This window comes from Coregonus clupeaformis, unplaced genomic scaffold (assembly GCF_020615455.1).
Source record: "Coregonus clupeaformis isolate EN_2021a unplaced genomic scaffold, ASM2061545v1 scaf1403, whole genome shotgun sequence".
Taxonomy (NCBI): Eukaryota; Metazoa; Chordata; class Actinopteri; order Salmoniformes; family Salmonidae; genus Coregonus; species Coregonus clupeaformis.
The window spans coordinates 1-23,697 of record NW_025534857.1 but is presented as its reverse complement, the minus strand read 5'-3'; the positions used below and the strand labels follow the sequence as shown (position 1 = coordinate 23,697).

At 43.3% G+C, this 23,697-nt stretch overlaps 1 protein-coding gene, 1 long non-coding RNA gene and 1 pseudogene across 2 annotated transcripts; 1 reads left to right on the top strand and 2 right to left on the bottom strand.

Annotated features, from left to right (window-relative positions):
• The first annotated feature begins 657 nt into the window (after positions 1 to 657).
• Positions 658 to 7,492, top strand: LOC121558815. Its single transcript, XR_006659574.1, has 3 exons — positions 658 to 738; positions 4,118 to 4,488; positions 7,431 to 7,492. It is a non-coding gene; the product is annotated as an uncharacterized LOC121558815 (long non-coding RNA).
• A 5,673-nt stretch (positions 7,493 to 13,165) lies between these two features.
• Positions 13,166 to 15,339, bottom strand: LOC121558814 (annotated as a pseudogene).
• Positions 15,340 to 20,903: 5,564 nt separating this feature from the next.
• On the bottom strand, positions 20,904 to 23,640 carry LOC123486984 (pleiotropic regulator 1-like; the record flags this gene model as incomplete). Its single annotated transcript, XM_045218150.1, is given in 9 exon segments — positions 20,904 to 20,923; positions 21,565 to 21,597; positions 21,600 to 21,621; positions 21,846 to 22,039; positions 22,336 to 22,475; positions 22,612 to 22,720; positions 23,015 to 23,117; positions 23,222 to 23,323; positions 23,491 to 23,640. Coding segments are annotated over 9 exon segments (873 nt in total), but the record flags the coding sequence as incomplete, so codon positions are not given.
• Positions 23,641 to 23,697: the final 57 nt, after the last annotated feature.

Below are 23,697 nucleotides of genomic sequence, written 5' to 3'. Positions count from 1 at the left end.
TCACCTCCATCCCAGACTGACGTGGCCCAATCCAGCGCCTTTCCTTTAAGTAGCCAAAATCACTAGCGCTATCCTGGCTTGGTCAGATGGATATGCCCCAGGCTGACGCAGCCAGATAAAGTGAAACATGTAGCAGGGAAGCCGCTACATTTAGTAGTTTTACCGTCATAGCGCATAGTTTGTGATAGCACGGGAACAGGTGGACTGGGTGCACTCGCCGCTCCCTGAGGAGTAACCGGAGCGCTGGGCAGATTTATGCAGAGCTTGGAGCACTTCCTGCATGGCAGCGTTCACCTGGGCAAGCTGCTACTGGTGATGGTCGAGGCTGGAAAACTCCAGGATGATTACCTGCTGCATCCATTTTTGTGAGAGGTGTGTAATTCTGTGATGAGTACTGAGGATACGAAGAGGCAGGACGCAGACGCAGGAATCAACAAGGTAAAGGTTTACTTAACAATGAGAAAGATAATAACAAGGCGCGAGTAAACGACACAATGCTAACAATTACACACAACAATGACTGAACAGTCCAGGGCTATATAGTGGTGGTGATGAGATGATGAGGTGCAGGTGCAGGTGTTGGGTTTCCATTCCTGTGTTGCCGAGGTGGTGCGCTCAGACCGGTGGCTCAGTAGACCGGTGAATCAGAATGCCGGAGGGGAGCAACGGGAGGAGACGTGACAGCTTCCACCTGGGCACTGTGGCCATCCTCACCTGCATCCACAACCAGATCAAAGGGTAAGGACGTGCCATATATTAGATTCACTTTGATAGAGTATATGAAAAATAGTATCATTTTCTGTCAAAGGTCAGCATTAGACCTAAATTATGTTAATAATTAAAGCAACATAACTTGTATTAGGTTTTCATTTAAATTCATTTGAGTTTAATGAAGTGACTATTGGCTTAGTAACCGGCGTGCGAGCATGACATCGTGAACATGAATGTTCAAGAATCCAAAATTGCATTAGGCATTTCCTCCTTTCTAGAGTAGCTTTGATGACAGTTGGGTTTGTGATGCTAACGTTATCTAACAAATGTGAGGATGTTTGAGGTGGAAAAACCTAAGCCATTTATAATGAAGAAGTCTCATTCTTTCAACATTATGTTGGTGACGATGTCTGGCATGCATGTAAACAAGTCTGAGTTGTTACCACCCCGTCTTAGAGGCCAAGTGGGCATGACTGGGCATGATTGAAATCAAAACCCAACCCTTAAATAACCAAGGAAAGTCATACATTTAACAGAATCTCGCATATCTCTGTTTTGAAAGATACTGACATTATGACAAATTATCCTATTTACATTTTGTAGTCAATTTTGAAATAATAATAATTGGTTTTGACTCAAATCAATGCCACATAACCAGCTTTCAACCAGAGAAGTCGTTTTATTTGGTTCAGCTTCCCTTTGAGGGTTAGTTTTCTTTCTGTCAAAGAATGTCAGCATTATGGGTAGGAGAAAGCTATGATCTCTTATTGATATAATTTATTAAATCCACTTCAATCAGTGTGGATGAAGGGGAGGAGACAGGTTAAAGAAGGATTTTTAAGCCATGAGACCGTTGAGACATGGATTGTGTATGTGTGCCATTCAGAGAGTGAATGGGCAAGACACACGATTTATATATATATATATATATATATATATATATATATACTTTTTTTAAAGGAGACCTGACCCTCCTCATAGTCCTCACACACCCCCACTATCTGGGGCTTCTCTCTCAGGGAGAGGAGGATAGCGTGGGAGGTACAGACTTGGTACACATTCACGTCCCTTAGGTACAAAGTCCAGAGTCCATGCTCAGGGCTCAATATGATGTTCCCCTTCCTGTCTATGGACTCTCTGACCACTCCTAAAGTCCACTTAGTCTTCCCCTTAACCATCACTTCATACTAAAATCTCCCTGAGGATAAGCCATCCTCTCCAAGGACAATGCCAAAACGATCAAACCTTTTTGTATTGTCAGGTAAATTCATATCTCACTTGTTTCCCATCTTCAGACAGGATGAGCCAGTGGTTTGCTGTATCAGGATCCAGAGTCACATCCACTGCATACTGCTGAATCCTCTTCAGTTTGACTTCAGGCAGCTTCTCCATCTCTTTATTCAGTGTCTCCTCCAGCTGAGACACAGCTCTCCTCACAGTCCCCACACACAGATCACTGTAAACACTGATCTCAGACCAGTCCTTGGTGGGTGGAGGGGTGCACACCACGAATCAGAAGCTCTGGAGAAGTTGGAGGTGGTCCTCAGTGTGTGAGAGCTGCTTCAGCTCAGTCCTTCTCCTCTTTAGCTCAGTGATTTCCTGCTCCAGCTCTTTAATGAGCACTTCAGCCTGCCTCTCTACTGCTTACTGCTTCTCCTCAATTACCTTAACAAGCTCACCCTGGCTTTTCTTAATGGAGCACACCAGAGCAGTGAAGACCTGCACAATCTCTGCTTTCTCTCGCTCTGCGTCTCTCTTGCTGAGATCTACTGAGAGTTTGATACTTTTGACCTTCATCAGTCGCTCCTTGACAATCTGCTGCACTTCTGCCTCAGTTTTCCCCAGCTGAGTCTTCCTCTCTCCACACTCTTCCTCTATAGAGACAGTGTCATGAGTCTTGTGGTCTGCCTCAGTGCAGAACTGACACACACATGTCTGGCCAGTCCTACAGAACATCTCCAGGAGTCTGTCATGCTTCTTACACATCCTGTCTTCTAGGTTCACCACAGGGTCCATCAGTTTGTGTCTCTTTAAGGGTGGGGCTATCTGATGAGGCTCCAGGTGAGTCTCACAGTAAGAGCTCTGACACACCAGGCAGGACTTTAGGGCCTTGCGCTTCGTCCCAGTGCAGACGTCACAGGGCACTATTTTTTCTACCTCATCTTTTTAAAATTCTCTACAACCATTCTGAACGATGTGTTGACATGAAGCTTAGGTTGTCTGGAGTATTTTTCCCGACACAGTGAACATTGACACAGGTCCTTGCTATCCCAGTACTTTGTGACACAGGCAACGCTGAAGTTGTGTTCACATAAAGTGATGACTCGTTAAGTGAAGACATCCAGATAGATATATTACAGGAACTGCTCTTCAGACTGGAGACTGTTGGAGGAAACCATATCTAAACAGAGAAGGTGGAACTATAAATTATTTTGTTGAATGAGTCTGCTCTCGATAATTTCAGTGCCATTGTCAACACGACATTTAGAGACAGTAACCAATCTTATAATATAAATAATAATAATAATAATAATAATCTTGATTCAAGTTGTTTAACTATACAAAATACAGTTTAATTAGTCAATGTACAAAATAAAGTAAAAAATCGGTACTGTAGTCAAGAAAGAAAACAGGATAAAAAAATAATTCACACAGTAGAATGTATCTTCAGCTGCCCTTGTAAATCTCTATTCACCTGTGTCTGTGTGTGAAAGTGTGGGTACTTTCTCAGGTTTTTCTCTAGTATATATATATATATATATATATATATTATATACTGTAGTTTAGTAAAATAACAACAACAACAAAAACAGACGACTCTGTGTAGCTGTTTAATAGAGATTTCTGAAGAGTTTGAGAGAGTTTACTCCTGTGTGCAACATATAGCATGTCTAGCAATTTAAGTTTCACAGTGCTGCTCTGTGCTCTGGAGCAGAATTAAACCTTCACATGGCTGATCTCTCATTCTTGATACATTGTTTTACCATTTCAAAAACAAGGCACATTTTTAAAAAGTGTTCTAATTTTGTTACTGATCAAGGTAGAAAAAGTGTGAATCAGACATGTTAAACAAGGAATTATTGTAGATGTTTGGAAGGTTTTCCAAAAACATAAAAAACAACAGAATTCAAATTCCACATGGGGATGAACAAATAACTCAGTCTAGGTAGATTTGACCTTGCCTGACGACTCACACGGAACTCTTCCACTGCTCTATCGATAAGAAACAAACATTCGTGGGCGTGGCGTTTGGCCAGAGCAATGAGTCTGGGTAGCCAGGCAAGATTTGACAATTAGCAGCCAAAAATATCCCATATTATGCCTTTAAACATACTCACCACCAGTTTGTCTAGTCAAACCAGACAATGGGTGGAGAACTAAAGCTGAATGTGTTTTCTGTTTGTAGGAAAATGCCTGTGATCGCTGTATGCTGAAAGCCTGCATCTGCTGCTTGTGGATACCTGAATCAAGTAAGTGTTCTATCAGAATCAGATTGATTGTCATCTGAGATGTTGATTATTCTTACTATTACACATGTTATATCATTGACCACAATCTATTTTACAAGGGAGACTCATTCCAAGATGACAGCAATCACACATTGTTATTGATGATACTCCTGTCTCTTGTTCACCACAGAACGCGTACACGGCCACAGAGATCAATAGCACCAGTTTCTGTATGTTGGCGCGCGATGCCTTCGTCATCCTGGTAGAGAATGCCTTCAGAGTGGCCACCATCAACACCGTGGGGGACTTTGTCCTCTTCCTGGGAAAGGTAGCGGCCACATAGCGATCATGTAACAATTAACTCATTAGGAATTTGGGGCACCACGGAAGGAGTTGTTTAACGACTTACCATCTCCCAATTAAACTCTCAGAATATATATATATATATATATATATATATATATATATATATATATATATATATATATATATATATATGCATGTTATGTACCAATAACAGTCACTTATTAATCATTACCTCATCAGTCTCATTCTGAATGTCTTATAATCATTGAACCTGCATGTACCCTAACCTTACTTATGTATCAGCAATACACAAATTGTCTTAAATATTTACTTACTAGCTAACTAAATAATAACACAGAATATACATACATACATACTTAATTCATGAGAAAAGTCCCTAGCGGATGAACAACAGCATGACTTGGTTATCAAAAAGGGAGGGGTCAATAGAAGGAGGGAGAGAGGGACAAAGACAGTCAAACTTATGGTACATACATTTGGAAACTACGCTCACGGTAATCAGAATACTTAGCACCCTTACCACCGCCGTTTGGGTAAGAAATGCAATGTATTGACGTATAGAATGTCTTCTCCGTCGTCTCTCTGTTGAAACCAATCACTCCTATGGGGAAGGTGTCGATGGGTGTAAGGCTCTGGTTTGTCCACCAGAGGTCACAATGTCCTTTGTAGAGCTTCTCTGGTAGTGAAGTGGTTGTTAGACAGATACTTCAGATGTACCAACGGTTGTCTGAGATGGGATTGTCCTTGCCACCTCGTGTCTTTAGTCGAAGTTCTAGACTACTTTACATGCCAGCTGCAGTCTGGTAATGCTACAGTCTAGTGAGTTTCTTCTTCTTGTGTAGAGATTGAGAGTTTCAGAGTTTCTCACCATTTCAAACATGTGGACTAACGTCTCACATTTCCTGGTCTTAGAGTTTCAATCATTTGTAACGTTCCACTGGCTTGGTGTGAGGAGCAGGAACAGGCCGGGCCGGACTGGCGACACGCACCACTGGCTTGGTGCGAGGAGCAGGAACAGGCCGGGCCGGACTGTGGAGGCGGACTGGAGGTCTGGAGCGGAGAGCTGGCACAACCCGTCCTGGCTGAATGCCTACTTCCGCACAGTATGTGTGAGGCATCAGCACAGGACGCACTGGCTGTGCACGCCAACGCCTGCGGCCACAGTTCGTAGAACTGGCGCAGGATATGGGACCGAGGATGTACTGAGACCAGGAGCGTTGAGCCGGCACACCCCATCCTGGCTGGATGCCCATCTTCGCACGGCATGTGCGTGGTGCAAGCACAGGACGTACAGGACTGTGCCGGCGCACTGGCGACACAGTACGTAGCTCCGCATAACACGGAGCCTGCCCAGTCATACGCTTCCTCGCGTGAGTACGGGGAGTTGGCTCTGCTCTGACACTAGGCTCCGCCAACCACCCCGTGTGCCCCCCCCCCAAACAATTTTTTATTGGGGCTGCTTCTCGGGCTTCCTCCTCGACCGGCCTCCTCCGTATTGCCGTTGCACCTCTCCTGCCTGGGCATCTACCTTAGCCCATGGTCCTCTCCCCGCAAATATCTCTTCCCATGACCACAAATTGCCCACCTGTGACATGGCTATTCACTCCGCCTGGGCACGCTGCTTGGTCCTCGTTTGGTGGGATCTTCTGTCACGTTCGTTTGATGACGGGTCAGACCAAGGCGCAGCGTGATATGCATACATGTTTATTAAATGCTAAACACACGACAAAACAACAAACGAAACAAAACGTGAAGTCCAAAGGTTGTACAGACAACAAACCTTACACGGAACAAGATCCCACAACTACACAGTGCCAATAGGCTGCCTAAGTATGACCCCCAATCAGAGACAACGAGCGACAGCTGCCTCTGATTGGGAACCACACCGGCCAAAATAGATCTATACATACTAGAATACAACATAGAATATATACAGCAAGGAATATACACACCCTGACTCAACATATACGAGTCCCCTGAGTCAAGGCGTGACACATTGCTCCTTTCTATGCAGACCAAAATTACAATCTGTTTCTCCAAATTGCCTCATGAAAGCCTAACACCTCAAGATCGTATTTTATAACTTAGCTAGTCATGCTGGCAATTGAACAAGCTTTCTTTTTAGATTGCGTAAACAACAATAGTAATTGTGTGATGGCGGGGATGCAGGGTTGTGTTCCAAACCAAACAACTACTAGTGTGCTTGCTCTAGTTCCACAACGGCACAGCTAGGAGAGCTCAAAAACGCACCTTATAGTTAAAGACTCTTCTTTGAGTCCTAAATGTCCATTGAAATTACTTTGGAGAGGTGTGTGGCCCCTTGGAGACACCAGTTAGTCCTCTCATTCATACCCTTGTCATTTTTTTTTAATTATGTTGCACCTACCCCACATTTTCCAGGAATAGTCTTATCATGTTACTGAATATAACAAATGAGGCGAAAAATACAGTAAATATAAAATACACATAAAATCACCAGTGTAATGTTTGGATTCAGTGTTGTGTCAGGTGAACTGTTGTGTCCTCAATTTTGGTCTAATAATTTTCACATAATCTCCAAACTGTTCGTTTTCAATTGCTACCATTCAATTTAGCTTTATCCATATTGGCCAATTCATCATGAAGTTAAAGGGAAAATCCACTCAACAACATTTTGTATTTTTTTCATTAGTCCACTGTAGATACAGTCCCAAAATGTTTTGCATCATCATGATGATGTGGTAGGTGACACTTTGCTATTTTCCTTCTTGAAAGTCCAATATCTTGAAAACGTGAAACCTGACATGTCAAACATTGTGGGACTGTTCAACAATGAACTAATGAAACAAATACCAAAAAAATCGATGTGGAGTGGATTTTCCCTGTAACTCCATAATCTAGAACCATCCACCCAAAATGCTGATGAAGACGATAGTAACGTTTAACACTTGTTTATTGTTGTAGACTCATGGAGGAGGGACTTCGGTTTGACCAAAACAAACCAGAAGACAGAAACCAAAAGGCATTCCAACCATTTTCTTTATTACATGTGTAATAGGTTTACCATGATATCACTCCAGTCCCAGGGACTACAATATTTTCAATAACCTGTTTATTAATTTATACCAGACTTTACATGAAACCATTTTTTTGTAATATTTATTTTTATATATGTATAACAAAAGTATATCCGTCAAGAATATAGATAGTGTAGTTTGGTTCTATTTTACAGACTGTAGAGTTGGTATTTTTTAGTTTAGCTTCTTGTGGGTGAAAGTATTGAGAAATTGTTCAAATGCGTTCCATGTCTTCACTGTTATTTTTAACCACTACTACTGTACAGTACAATTGTTTGTATATCAATGTCTTTTTAGTGTCACACCCTGGCTCTGGGACTCTATATGTTGAGCCAGGGTGTGGATATTCTATAGGTTGTATTTCTGTGTTGGCCAGAGTGGTTCCCAATCAGAGGCAACGAGTGTCAGCTGTGGCTGGTTGTCTCTGATTGGGAGCCATATTTATAGAGGCTATTTGCCCACAAATGTTGTGGGATCTTGTTTCTAGTCTGTTTATGTTAGACCGTGAACTGTCACGTATCGTTTGTTGTTTTTCATCGTGTCTCTAAATAAAGAGTATGTTTGCCTGCAACGCTGCGCCTTGGTCCTCATCTGTTCTAGACGATCGTGACAGAAGATCCCACCAAGACTGGACCAAGCAGCGTGTCCAGGAGCCTTCGCCAGGGAGATCTCTAGCAGATCTCCTTCGCCTCCTGGACTGGGTCAAGCCGGGTGAGGAAGAGAAGGGCCGGACTTGGAAGCAGAAGGGCGAAAGTCTGGCGAGGGACATGGAGACCTGGTCCACGGGTAGGAGAGACGCCCAGAACATTTTTAGGGGGGGGCTAACGTCGTGGACGACGGGCCAGCAGGAGACCGCGACAGTGCGGCCCAGCGAGTTGGCAGAGGAGGCCGCCAGGTTACGGGGGCCACTGGTCGAAGAGGGGATGGAAGGTGTAGAGGCACGGCGAGAGGTACTGGGGTGTGTTACCAGTCCGGTCCGGCCCATTCCAGATCCCTGCGTAGGGCCAGTGGTGTGTGTCCCCAGTACGGTCCGGCCTGTTCCTGCTCCCCGTACCAGGCCAATGGTGAGAGTCTCCAGCCCTGTCCAGCCTGCTCCTGCTCCACGCACCAAGCCTACGGTGTGCGTCGCCAGCCCGGTCCGGCCTGTCCCTGCTCCACGCACCAAGCCTACGGTGTGCGTCGCCAGCCCGGTCCGGCCTGTCTCTGCTCCACGCACCAAGCCTACGGTGTGCGTCGTCAGCCCGGTCCGGCCCGTTCCTACCCACGCACCAAGCTGGGTGCGATCGTCCAGCCCGGTCCGGCCCTGCCTACTCCACGCACCAAGCCAGGGGTGCGCATCGTCAGCCCGGTCCGCCCGTTCGCCCACGCACCAAGCCAGGGTGCGCGTCGTCAGTCCAGCACAACCCGTGCCTGGGTCACCGGTGCCTGGTAAGGTACCGGTCAGCGGCTCCACACTGGAGCCAAAGCGTCCTTCTCGATGTCCGGTCCAGCTCCAGCCAGCGAGGCCAGACCGACCAGGGCGCCACGGGGATGGTGTGAAGGGTGGTGGTCAAGCCCGAGCCGGAACCGCCTCCGAGGAGGAATGCCCACCCAGCCCTCCCCCTGGTTTGTGTGATCGTTTGAGCGCGGTCGCAGTCCGCGCCTTAGGGGTACTCACACCCTGGCTCTGGGACTCTATTGTTGAGCCAGGGTGTGGATATTCTATAGGTTGTATTTCTGTGTTGGCCAGAGTGGTTCCCAATCAGAGGCAACGAGTGTCAGCTGTGGCTGGTTGTCTCTGATTGGGAGCCATATTTATAGAGGCTATTTGCCCACAAATGTTGTGGGATCTTGTTTCTAGTCTGTTTATGTTAGACCGTGAACTGTCACGTATCGTTTGTTGTTTTTCATCGTGTCTCTAAATAAAGAGTATGTTTGCCTGCAACGCTGCGCCTTGGTCCTCATCTGTTCTAGACGATCGTGACATTTAGATTGTGGTAATGATCGCTATTGTGTTGCATTGGTACATCTAATACAATGTTGACAAATACAACTGACTAGCATAAGACATTTTCTTGCATGGACATTTTTTAAATGTTTTAAATGTAATAAAAATGTGTGTAAGGTGTGCTCCCTCGCCTGTTAATAGGATCATGTTAATACTGTGAATCACATATGAAAGAGCCATTTACCCTGATGAGGATGTTTTAGACTGAACAAAAATATAAATGCAGCATGTAAATAAAAGATCCCTGAAATGTTCCATACGCACAAAAAAACGTATTTCTCTCAAATTTTGTGCACAAATTAGCTTACATCCCTTTCAGTGATATTACTCCTTCGCCAAGATAATCCATGCACCTGACAGGTGTGGCATATCAAGACGCTGATTAAATAGTATGATCATTACACAGGTACACCTTGTGCTGGGGTCAATAAAAGGCCACTCTAAAATGTGCAGTTTTGTCACATAACACAATGCCACAGATGTCTCAAGTTTTGAGGGAGAGTGTAATTGGCAAGCTGACTGCAGGAATGTCCACCAGAGCTGTTGTCAGAGAATTGAATATTAATCTCTCTACCATAAGCCTCCTCTAACACCAGAAACCATCTCAGGGAAGCTCATCTGCGTGCTCATCATCCTCACCAGGGTCTTGACCTGACTCCAGTTCGGCGTCGTAACCGACTTCAGTGGGCAAATGCTCACCTTTGATGGCCACTGGTACACTAGAGAAGTGTGCTACCAGTTTCAACAGTTCCGGGCAGATGGCAGACATCATGTATGGCGTTGTGTGGAAGAGCGGTTTGCTGAAGTCATTGTTATGAACAGAGTGCCCCAGGGTGGATGTAGTGTCATGGTATGCGCAGGCATAAGCTACAGACAACAAACGCAATTGCCTTTTAGCGATGGCAATTTGAATGCACAAAGATACCGTGATGAGATCCTGAGGTCTGTTCATCCGTAGCCATCACCTCATGTTTCAGCATGATAATGCACGGCCCCATGTTGCAAGAATCTGTACACAATTCCTGGAAGCTGAAAATGCCCTAGTTCTTCCATGGCCTGCACACTCACCAGACACCAGTCACCCATTGAGCATGTTTGGGATGCTTTGGATTGACGTGTAGACAACGTGTTCCAATTCCTGTTAATATCCAGCTACTTCGCACAGCCATTGAAGAGGAGTGGGACAACATTCCACAGGATACAATCAACATGCCTGATCAACTCTATGCGAAGGAGATGTGTTGTGCTGCATGAGGCAAATGGTGGTCACACCAGATACTGACTGGTTTTCTGATCCACGCCCCTACCTAACTTTTTCTAAGGTATCTGTTACCAACAGATGCATATCTGTATTCTCAGTCATAACTGAGGGTCTAATTAATTAATTAATTAATTTCCTTATATGAACTGTCACTCATTAAAATCTTTGAAATTGTTGCATGTTGCGTTTATATTTTTGGTCAATGTATATTTGTTAAATATATTTCAAATACAGGTCCTAAAAATGCTGAGGTTGTCTTATGTTAAAGGCAAAGCATTATCATAACTGACAATCCCTATATTGTGGCAACATTGAGTCATTACTGCTTATTGAATTTGTAATACTCTATCCATAGAAAAATGATTCTCTATGACTGTATCTCTATTTATGAATGCAAACAGAGTTTTAACCCGGAATATTTTTGATAACATTTTTAAGCAGAGTAACAAAACAACAAAAATAAGCAATGTCCACCTGTGTTTGTGAGAGCTGTTGGGTAAGAGAGGTTCAGATCAATGGGGGACATGGGTTTGTGTCTGTATGTCATTAAGATATCCACTAAGAGGGAGAAACAATAAAACGATATACAGTGAATTCAATCTACACACAATACCCCATAATGACAAAGATAAAAACACGTTTTTATACATTTCTGCAAAGTAAATAATACAAAAATATTAATACTGGTAATATAACATTTACATAAAAACTGTAAAATAAATTGAACACACTCCACCCTCATAGAGTTACAGTGCCTTGCAAAAGTATTCTTCCCCCTTTGGCGTTTTTCCTATTTTGTTGCATTACAACCTGTAATTTAAATGGATTTTTTTATTTGGATTTCATGTAATGGACATACCGAAATAGTCCAAATTGGTGAAGTGAAATGAAAAAATCAATTACAGAAAAGTGGTGCATGCATATGTATTCACCCCCTTTGCTATGAAGCCCCTAAATAAGATATGGTGCAACCAATTACCTTCAGAAGTCACATAATTAGTTAAATAAATTCCACCTGTGTGCGATCTAATTGTCACATGATCTGTCACATGATCTCAGTATATATACACCTGTTCTGAAAGACCCCAGAGTCTGCAACACCACTAAGCAAGGGGCATCACCAAGCAAGCGGCACCATGAAGACCAAGGAGCTCTCCAAACAGGTCAGAGACAAAGTTGTGGAGAAGTACAGATCAGGGTTGGGTTATAAGAAATATCTGAAACTTTGAACATCCCACGGAGCACCATTAAATCCATTATTAAAAAATGGAAAGAATATGGCACCACAGCAAACCTGCCAAGAGAGGGCCGCCCACCAAAACCCACGGACCAGGCAAGGAGGGCATTAATCAGAGAGGCAACAAAGAGACCAAAGATAACCCTGAAGGAGCTGCAAAGCTCCACAGCGGAGATTGGAGTATCTGTCCATAGGACCACTTTAAGCCGTACACTCCACAGAGCTGGGCTTGACGGAAGAGTGGCCCGAAAAAAGCCATTGCTTAAATAAATTAAATAAGCAAACACATTTGGTGTTTGCCAAAAGGCATGTGGGAGACTCCCCAAAGATATGGAAGAAAGTACTCTGGTCAGATGAGACTAAAATGGAGCTTTTTTGCCATCAAGGAAAACACTATGTCTGGAGCAAACTCAACACCTCTCATCACCCCGAGAACACCATCCCCACAGTGAAGCATGGTGGTGGCAGGATCATGCTGTGGGGATGTTTTTCATCGGCAGGGACTGGTAAACTGGTCAGAATTGAAGGAATGATGGATGACGATAAATACAGGGAAATTCTTGAGGGAAACCTGTTTCAGTCTTCCAGGACAATGACCCTAAGCCTATTGCTAAAGCAACATTCGAGTGGTTTAGGGGGAAACATTTAAATGTCTTGGAATGGCCTAGTCAAAGCCCAGACCTCAATCCAATTGAGAATCTGTGGCATGACTTAAAGATTGCTGTACACCAGCGGAACCCATCCAACTTGAAGGAGCTGGAGCAGTTTTGCCTTGAAGAATGGGCAAAAATCCCGGTGATTAGATGTGCCAAGCTTATAGAGACATACCCCAAGGGACTTGCAGCTGTAATTGCTGCAAAAGGTGGCTCTACAAAGTATTGACTTTGGAGGGGTGAATAGTTATAAACGCTAAAGTTTTCTGTTTTTTTGTCTTATTTGTTGTTTGTTTCACAATAAAAAATATTTTGCATCTTCAAAGTGGTAGGCATGTTGTGTAAATGAAATGATACAATTCCCCCCAAAATCCATTTTCATTCCAGGTTGTAAGGCAACAAAATAGGAAAAATGCCAAGGGGGGTGAATACTTTCCAAGCCACTGTATATACAGGAAAATAAGCTTAGGCCTAACCCCAGAGAGATTTGCTGGTGGCATGCTACGACACTGACATGCATTTATTTATGTCAGATGGCTACTGCATCTGCTATACAGATATAGACCTACAGAAGAAAGGTAATTCGTTAATTTTCTTTCTGAATATGTTGTATAAAGATAAGCATTATATTGTTAGATTATAGGAATAACTCTGGTAGGCCTAAAACGTTCTTCCTCACCTCAAATTCAACTGCCAGAGTCAGTGGGATCGCAGGGGCACACTGCTTTCATATCAAAGGCCTGCAGTAGCTAAAGCTTAATAATAGCCACACCTTCCCCAAACGTTTCTAAACTTTAATAGGGTAATATAGAAAGTAAGTTAAGCCATTGTTTATAGGGAAAATGTGTCATGTCAACTGACTAAATATAATCATTTCTAAATTGATATATTTAATGATTTGTGAATGTAAATAATTAATGATCTGTTCCCTCTCCATCGTTTAATCAGTGTGTGTGATTGACAGGAGAGATGATGAGAGGGGCTGTGTTTTGACCATCATCATTATCAGAGGGGCTTAAAAATGGAAAGAGCTTCTCTGTAAAGGTGCATCCAGTGAAAGAGTAGATATGAGACCTGGCCTCCACATCATAAAAGGAGACCTGACCCTCCTCATAGTCCACAAACACCCCCACCTTCTGGGGCTTCTCTCTCAGGGAGAGGATAGAGTTCAAGGTTCCATTAAGGTACACATTTTCATCCTTTCGCGACACAGTCCAGAGTCCATCCTCAGGTCTCAGTGTGATAATCCCCTTCCTGTCAGTGGACTCTCTGGCCACTCCTAAATTCCATCTAGTCTTACCCTTAACTGTCACCTCATAGTAAAATCTTCCTGAGGAGAAGCCATCCTTTCCAAGGACAAAGCGATGACAATCAAACCTTTTTGGATTGTCAGAAATATTCTGTAGTGTATTTCCATATCTTACTTGTTTCCCATCTTCAGACAGGATGAGACTGGGATGTGCTGTATCAGGGTCCAGAGTCACATCCACTGCATACTGCTGAATCCTCTTCAGTTTGACTCCAGGCAGCTTCTCCATCTCTTTATTCAGTGTCTCCTCCAGCTGAGAGACAGCTCTCTCACAGTCCCCACAAACAGATCACTGCTGAACACTGATCTCAGACCAGCTCTTGGTGGGTGGAGGGTTGCACACTAGGGGATAGGAAGCTCTGGAGAAGTTGGAGGTGGTCCTCACTGTGGGAGAGCTGCTTCAGCTCAGTGCTTCTCCTCTTTAGCTCAGTGATTTCCTGCTCCAGTTCTTTAATGAGCCCTTCAGCCTGCCTCTCTACTGCTTTCTGCTTCTCCTCAGTTACCCTAACAAGCTCACCCTTGCTTTTCTTAATGGAGCGCATCAGAGCAGTGAAGACCTGCATACTCTCTGTAATCTCTCTTGCTGAGATCTACTGAGAGTTTGATCCTTTTAACCTTCATCAGTCGCTCCTTGATAATCTGCTGCACTTCTGCCTCAGTTTTCCCCAGCTGAGCCTTCCTTTCTCCACACTCTTCCTCTATAGAGACAGTGTCATGAGTATTGTGGTCTGCCTCAGTGCAGAACTGACACACACATGTCTGGTCAGTCCTACAGAACATCTCCAGGAGTCTGTCATGCTTCTTACACATCCTGTCTTCTAGGTTCACCACAGGGTCGATCAGTTTGTGTCTCTTTAAGGGTGAGGCTATCTGATGAGGCTCCAGGTGAGTCTCTCAGTAAGAGGTCTGACACACCAGGCAGGACTTTAGGGCCTTGCGCTTCGTCCCAGTGCAGACATCACAGGACACTATTTTAGGTTTGGGAGGGGACCCATTTCTACCTCTTTCTCTCATCTTTTTAAAATTCCCTACAACCTCTCTGAACGTTGTGTTGACACAAAGCTTAGGTCGTCTGGAGAATTTCTCCTGACACAGTGGACATTGATACAGGTCCTTGCTATTCCAGTACTTAGTGATACAGGCCATGCAGAAGTTGTGTCCACATGAAGTGGTGACTGGCTCAGTGAACACATCCAGACAGATAGAGCACAGGAACTGCTCTTCAGACTGGAGACTGCTGGAGGAAGCCATATCTAGACAGAGAAGGTGGAACTATAAATTATTTCCTGGAATGAGTCAGCTCTCTATAGTTTCAGTGACATTGTTAACACGGCATTCAGAGACGCTAACCAATGTTGATTAAAGTTGTTTAACCGTACTACATACAGTATAAATTAGTCAAGGTACAAAATAAAGTTAAACATAGGTACTGTAATCGATAAATAAAACAGTAGAATGCAAGAATTCACACAGTAGAATTTATCTTCACCTGCCCTTGTTAATCTCTACTCACCTGTATCTGTGTGTGAAAGAGTGTGGGTGCTTTCTCAGATTTTTTGGTACTATATACTGTAGTATTCTTTTTAAAACAGAGACTGCGTAGCGGTCGTAACAGATTTTTCAGAAGAGTTTGAGACAGTTTACTTGTGTGCGGAACATACAGTACGTCTATACACTTCAGTTTCACTTAAGTAAAGTGAAGTTGATGTGCTGCTCCCCACCAAGTGCTGCTCTGTGCTCTGGAAAATAATTAACCCTTCACATGGCTGATCTCTCTCTTCACTCTTGATACATTATTTTACCATTTCAAATCCAACAAGAAGAGAACAATTGAATAAACTGGACTATTCTCATTTGGACTGATCTGGCTAGAAAAGTATGAATAATTAAGATGACTTATGAAATATTGGAACAACTATGAATAATGAATATGTATTATGAAGTGTCAATCTAAGTAACATAATAAAAGATCCCCATCAAAACACTACAGAGCTGCTTTATAATGAACCTTGGATTGAATACCCGATGATATGATACTGATGGTTTGTCGGGACTGCTGGGTTGTACGGTTTGGGGCTAGATTGAGTACAGCTCCATCTAGTTTTTGCACCGGGGACAACAGTTGTCGACATCTGTAGCATTTTAGTTAAGCCTAACCATAACCCCTTTTCCTAACCTTAACCTCATTCTCCTAACTTCTACGTTAATTATCCTAACCTGCTACGTTAATTCTCCTAACCTGCTGCGTTAATTCTACTAACCTGCAATGTTCGTTCTTCTAACCTGCTACGTTAATTCTCCTAACCTTCTACGTTAAGCATTCTCCTAACTTGCTACGTTAGTTCTCCTAACCTGCTATGTTAATTATCCTAACCTGCTATGTTCATTCTCCTAACCTGCCACGTTAGTTCTCCTAACTTGCTATGTTAGTTCTCCTAACTTGCTACGATAGTTCTCCTAACCTGCTACGTTAGTTCTCCTATCCAGTTACGTAAGTTCTCCTAACCAGCTATGTTAGTTCTCCTAACCGTCTACGTTAGTTTTCCTAACCTGCTACGTTAGTTATCCTATCCAGTTACGTTAGTTCTCCTAACCTGCTACGTTAGTTCTCCTAACCTGCTATGTTAGTTCTCCTATCCAGTTACGTTAGTTCTCCTAACCTGCTACGTTAGTTCTCCTAACCTGCTATGTTAGTTCTCCTAACCTGCTATGTTAGTTCTCCTATCCAGTTACGTTAGTTCTCCTAACCTGCTACGTTAGTTCTCCTAACCGTCTACGTCAGTTCTCCTAACCTGCTACGTTAGTTCTCCTATCCAGTTACGTTAGTTATAATAATAATATAATAATATAATATGCCATTTAGCAGACGCTTTTATCCAAAGCGACTTACAGTCATGCGTGCATACATTTTTGTGTATGGGTGGTCCCGGGGATCGAACCCACTACCTTGGCGTTACAAGCACCGTGCTCTACCAGCTGAGCTACAGAGTTCTCCTAACCTGCTACGTTAGTTCTCCTAACCTGCTAAGTTAGTTCTCCTAACCTGCTACGTTAGTTCTCCTAACCTGCTACGTTAGTTCTCCTAACCAGCTATGTTAGTTCTCCTAACCAGCTACGTTAGTTCTCCTATCCAGTTACGTTAGTTCTCCTAACCTGCTACAGTGAGGGAAAAAAGTATTTGATCCCCTGCTGATTTTGTACGTTTGCCCACTGACAAAGAAATGATCAGTCTATAATTTTAATGGTAGGTTTATTTGAACAGTGAGAGACAGAATAACAACAAAGAAATCCAGAAAAACGTGTGTCAAAAATGTTAGAAATGGATTTGCATTTTAATGAGGGAAATAAGTATTTGACCCCCTCTCAATCAGAAAGATTTCTGCTCTCAGGTGTCTTTCTATATAGGATCGAGCTGAGATTAGGAGCACATTCTTCAAGGGAGTGCTCCTAATCTCAGCTTGTTACCTGTATAAAAGACACCTGTCCACAGAAGCAATCAGTCAATCAGATTCCAAACTCTCCACCATGGCCAAGACCAAAGAGCTCTCCAAGGATGTCAGGGACAAGATTGTAGACCTACACAAGGCTGGAATGGGCTACAAGACCATCGCCAAGCAGCTTGGTGAGAAGGTGACAACAGTTGGTGCGATTATTCGCAAATGGAAGAAACACAAAATAACTGTCAATCTGGCCTGGGGCTCCATGCAAGATCTCACCTCGTGGAGTTGCAATGATCATGAGAACGGTGAGGAATCAGCCCAGAACTACACGGGAGGATCTTGTCAATGATCTCAAGGCAGCTGGGACCATAGTCACCAAGAAAACTATTGGAACACACTACGCCGTGAAGGACTGAAATCCCTGCAGCACCCGAAAGGTCCCCCTGCTCAAGAAAGCACATATACAGGCCCGTCTGAAGTTTGCCAATGAACATCTGAATGATTCAGAGAACTGGGTGAAAGTGTTGTGATCAGATGAGACCAAAATCGAGCTCTTTGGCATCAACTCAACTCGCTGTGTTTGGAGGAGGAAGAATGCTGCCTATGACCCCAAGAACACCATCCCCACGTCAAACATGGAGGTGGAAACATTATGCTTTGGGGGTGTTTTTCTGCTAAGGGGACAGGACAACTTCACCGGATCAAAGGGACGATCTTGGGTGAGAAACTCCTTCCCTCAGCCAGGGCATTGAAAATGGGTCATGGATGGGTATTCCAGCATGACAATGACCCAAAACACACGGCCAAGGCAACAAAGGAGTGGCTCAAGAAGAAGCACATTAAGGTCCCGGAGTGGCCTAGTCAGTCTCCAGACCTTAATCCCATAGAAAATATGTGGAGGGAGCTGAAGGTCGAGTTGCCAAACGTCAGCCTCGAAACCTTAATGACTTGGAGAAGATCTGCAAAGAGCGGGACAAAATCCCTCCTGAGATGTGTGCAAAACTGGTGGCTACAAGAAACGTCTGACCTCTGTGATTCCCAACAAGGGTTTTGCCACCAAGTACTAAGTCATGTTTTGAAGAGGGGTCAAATACGTATTTCCCTCATTAAAATGCAAATCAATTCATAACATTTTTGACATGTGTTTTTTGGATTTTTTTGTTGTTATTCTGTCTCTCACTGATCAAATCAACCTACCATTAAAATTATAGACTGATCATGTTTTTGTCATTGGGCAAACATACAAAATCAGCAGAGGATCAAATACTTTTTTCCCTCACTGTATGTTAGTTCTCCTAACCGTCTATGTTAGTTTTCCTAACCCGCTACGCTAGTTCTCCTATCCAGTTACGTTAGTTCTCCTATCCAGTTACGTTAGTTCTCCTAATCAGCTATGTTAGTTCTCCTAACCTGCTACGTTAGTTCTCCTAACCTGCTACGTTAGTTCTCCTAACCTGCTACGTTAGTTCTCCTATCCAGTTGCGTTAGTTCTCCTAACCAGCTATGTTAGTTCTCCTAATCAGCTATGTTAGTTCTCCTAACCTGCTACGTTAGTTCTCCTAACCTGCTACGTTAGTTCTCCTAACCTGCTACGTTAGTTCTCCTAACCTGCTACGTTAGTTCTCCTATCCAGTTACGTTAGTTCTCCTAATCAGCTACGTTAGTTCTCCTAACCTGCTACGTTAGTTCTCCTAACCTGATACGTTAGTTCTCCTAACCAGCTACGTTAGTTCTCCTAACCTGCTACGTTAGTTCTCCTAACCAGCTATGTTAGTTCTCCTAACCTGCTATGTTAGTTCTCCTAACCTGCTATGTTAGTTCTCGTAACCTGCTACGTTAGTTATCCTAACCTGCTACGTTAGTTCTCCTATCCAGTTGCATTAGTTCTCCTAACCAGTTATGTTAGTTCTCCTAACTAGCTATGTTAGTTCTCCTAACCTGCTGTTAGTTATCCTAACCTGCTATGTTAGTTCTCCTAACCTGCTATGTTAGTTCTCCTAACCTGCTATGTTAGTTCTCCTAACCTGCTACGTTAGTTATCCTAACCTGCTACGTTAGTTCTCCTAAACTGCTACGTTAGTTCTCCTATCCAGTTGCGTTAGTTCTCCTAACCTGCTACGTTAGTTCTCCTAACCTGCTACGTTAGTTCTCCTAACCAGCTATGTTAGTTCTCCTAACCTGCTATGTTAGTTCTCCTAACCTGCTATGTTAGTTCTCGTAACCTGCTACGTTAGTTATCCTAACCTGCTACGTTAGTTATCCTAAACTGCTACGTTAGTTCTCCTATCCAGTTGCGTTAGTTCTCCTAACCGTCTATATTAGTTCTCCTAACCAGTTATGTTAGTTCTCCTAACTAGCTATGTTAGTTCTCCTAACCTGCTATGTTAGTTATCCTAACCTGCTACGTTAGTTATCCTAACCTGCTACGTTAGTTCTCCTATCCAGTTACGTTAGTTCTCCTAACCTGCTATGTTAGTTCTCCTAACCTGCTACGTTAGTTCTCCTAACCTGCTATGTTAGTTCTCCTAATCAGCTACGTTAGTTCTCCTAACCAGCTATGTTAGTTCTCCTAACCTGCTTTGTTAGTTCTCCTAATCAGCTACGTTAGTTCTCCTAACCTGCTACGTTAGTTCTCCTAACCTGCTATGTTAGTTCTCCTAACCTGCTATGTTAGTTCTCCTAATCAGCTATGTTAGTTCTCCTAACCAGCTATGTTAGTTCTCCTAACCTGCTTTGTTAGTTCTCCTAATCAGCTACGTTAGTTCTCCTAACCTGCTATGTTAGTTCTCCTAACCTGCTATGTTAGTTCTCCTAATCAGCTATGTTAGTTCTTGTAACCTGCTACGTTAGTTATCCTAACCTGCTACGTTAGTTCTCCTAAACTGCTACGTTAGTTCTCCTAACCAGTTATGTTAGTTCTCCTAACCTGCTATGTTAGTTCTCCTAACCAGCTATGTTAGTTCTCCTAACCAGCTATGTTAGTTCTCCTAACCGTCTACGTTAGTTCTCCTAACCTGCTACGTAAACAACCCATCAGTACCATAAGACTGGCATCAATCTTGTTATGAGGAAAGCTCCGCCTCATAGCCAAACCAAACGTGATTGGTTGGATGAAAACAGTAGGCAAAGTTTAGGTGTAGAGACAGAAAAATGTATTGTCTTACAGGAGAAGGTTGGAGGTGGGCGTTACATGGAGGTTGTAACTTGCAAGGTTCCCAGTTCAAGTCCCCATTCCAACCTTACCCAACATTCTTAACTTATCACGGATTCAATCAGTTCAGTGTTAACCTGCAATAATAATGTTTGAGTATTTTACTGTTGATAATACCCCAAATTACTGTATAAATTAGTTTTCCATTACAGTGTACCTCTGCTTTGTCTAACAGGTGAGCAGAAGATCCCTGTTATCAGTGAAACCAGGAATATGGTTGACCTCCAGGAACACACAGGAGACAACGGATACCGGGAGAAGATCAAGGGGTGGCAGCAAACACTATCGGAACGTTGTCACCAATGGTTACATGGGTGAGTCACGCTTCACGGCACTTCAAATGAGAAGCAACATGTTATTTTTTAATGGTTGTTCTGTTCATCATACAGTGATTTATTTCATACACCAGATTGCACAACAAATTACGTTTCTCTTGTATATACAGTTGGTGATTCTGTTGGATCAATAAAAAAAAAAAAACCTGACCTTTTCAAACTACGGTTTCTAATGATGAGAAAATCTAAAATTTGCCATACATTTACAGGATTTGACCCAAGTGGGGACTATGTGTACACTAAGGCGAGCCCTTACGGAGCTGAGGAGTTGCTTCCCATGGTGGACGAGAGTGACCAGAGCTATGAGAGAGCGGTCATCATCAAGAACAAACATTCTGGAAGGTTATTGGCTATCCAAAATGGCTGCTTTGTTGGACTAACATTGTACACTGAAGACTGTAAATGGTACTTAGAAAAAGGAGTACATTGAAAGCAAAAAAGATTCAAGTGAAAATAAAAGCCAACTTGTTCAAAATATGTTTTTGTGTGAATATTCTTCTTTCAAAAATTATGGGAGTTCTATTGATGGGAATATTTACAACAGAAATTAATGAAGGAAGTTTTATTTTATTATTTTAGATTTTTTACTGGAATCTTTCCTCTTGAGGATCTCCGGTTTCAGTTGATTGGGTGGCTTTCTTCAGTCTGAAAGAAAAAACAATACCACCCTAGTCAGAAACAAGAACTTATGAAGCACTCAAAGTAATACTTATTCAGTTTCATTAGCTTAGCAGTATTTTTAGTGACTTTGTCATTTTCACTGTTTGAAGAAACATCCACTTTGTATGAGGTTGTAAATAAAAAAATCCACATCTCAAAACAACAAAAACCTGTGTAGATATACAGCACAGGACAAAAGTATCTCTTACCGCGGTGTCGTCCTCTTTGTACACCTTGATGGTCTTGTCGGCCTCGGCCGTGATCAGCCTGCTCTCTGAGTGGTCGAACATGCAGGCGAAGATTCCCGATTCGCTGTCCAGCGAGCCGGGCTGCACGGCAGCGTGGATACGCTGGAAGTTGTAGCCTGTCCGCCAGTCCCACAGGTGAATGGTGCCGTTGTCAGCTAACGGAGACAATAAAAAGCAGTAAGGATTAGCTGTATCTAGATCAAGACATCGGTATAGATAGACAGCAATGTCTTAGCCCTTCAATATCTTTGCTTCCAGCCTCTGCAGTTATCACTTTTTGTTTGTTGCCCATCCTTAGTAGTGCACCTTCGAAGCAACAATTTCCTTCAGAGTCATTCAATGTACTATGAATTGAAAGACTCTGACCCAATCATCATGACAGAGGCTCAAAACTGTCTTATTTCAATAGCAACACAAGGTCTGTTGGAAAAAGTGAAGGACGTTTTCATACCTCCTGATACCAGCACGCCGTCTGAGTTGACCGCCATTGCGTTGATGATGGCGTTGTGTCCAGAGAGGTTCTGGATGAAGTTGCCGTCGGGGAACGTCCACTGCTTGATGTTGTCGGCAGAGCCAGAGGCTAAGGTATACCTGTAACGTGCAGCCAATGTGTCATAATGCAAACAAATTATCAATCCTATCATTAACTACAATAAGATAATAGAAGTTGACTAACTTGGGTGTAACATATGCATCATCATTAACAACATAGCAGGAATTTACGTACTGTCTGGGATGTAGGGCCAGTGCTCTGACAGACTTCTTGTGGTTGGTGAGTGTGGCTCTGGTCTTCCCAGCTATCAGATCCCATAGCCTGATGGTGGAGTCGTGGCTCCCTGGAACGGAAAGAGCGGGGTTGTGTTCAGAAGATCACAATGTAGCAAAATGTTTTGAAACTAACAATAAAACACTGTTCTTATTGGACAAGTTCAAGTGGTATCTCCTATTTTCTCCCTACTGAACATGAACCAAGAGAAAAGGTCAAATTTCAAAAATTCGGATTTCTCCTCGCGCCAGCTCATAATAAGAAGTTCAAGATGACAAGCCATTGATTCTACTTTGGAGTGAGTCAACTACCCAATATATGAACACAGCAAGGCAAAGGAGGTGCAATGTATCCGTGTCCGTACCGGTGATGATCTGAGGTTCGGCGGCCTGGCATCTGACTGTGGCCACTGTGTTGGTGTGTCCGGACAGGGTGTGCACGTTGGCTTTGCTCCTGATATCCCACACCTATAGACACAGAAATGTCATATTGAACTCTCAATACACTCCAAAATTTTCCACAAAAATAATGTTTTTGAAAGTCAAGACAACTAGTCATTAGCAAGCCTTACCCTGGCTGTGGCATCTCGACTGCATGTGACCAGCACGTCGATGGTTGGGTGCAGGTCCAAGTCGTACACGGCGCTGAGGTGGCCGTGGTAGTGCCTAATCACCTAAAAAACAACAACATCATAATTGGAAAAACAATACGCCATTGAAACACGTGAAGTAGAGCAGAAATGAGTGGGCGTAACTATACTAAATAATAATGGGCCAACAGCAGTGCATTGAAACACATCAGATAAAGTAAAGCAGAAATGAAAGGGTACTAGTACAGTACCTTGTTGTACTCCAGATCCCAGCACTTGACCTGCTTGTCTTCACCGCAGGAGAACAGGTAGGGGCTCCTGGTGCTCACGGCCACGCCGCGCACCGTGCTGATGTGTCCCGTTAAGGAGAGCTTTAGCTTACCACTGGCCAGGTCCCAGATCTGTCAGGAGAATGAGAAGCAATGGAGATTTGACGCGCACAACCAAACCTATAGCTG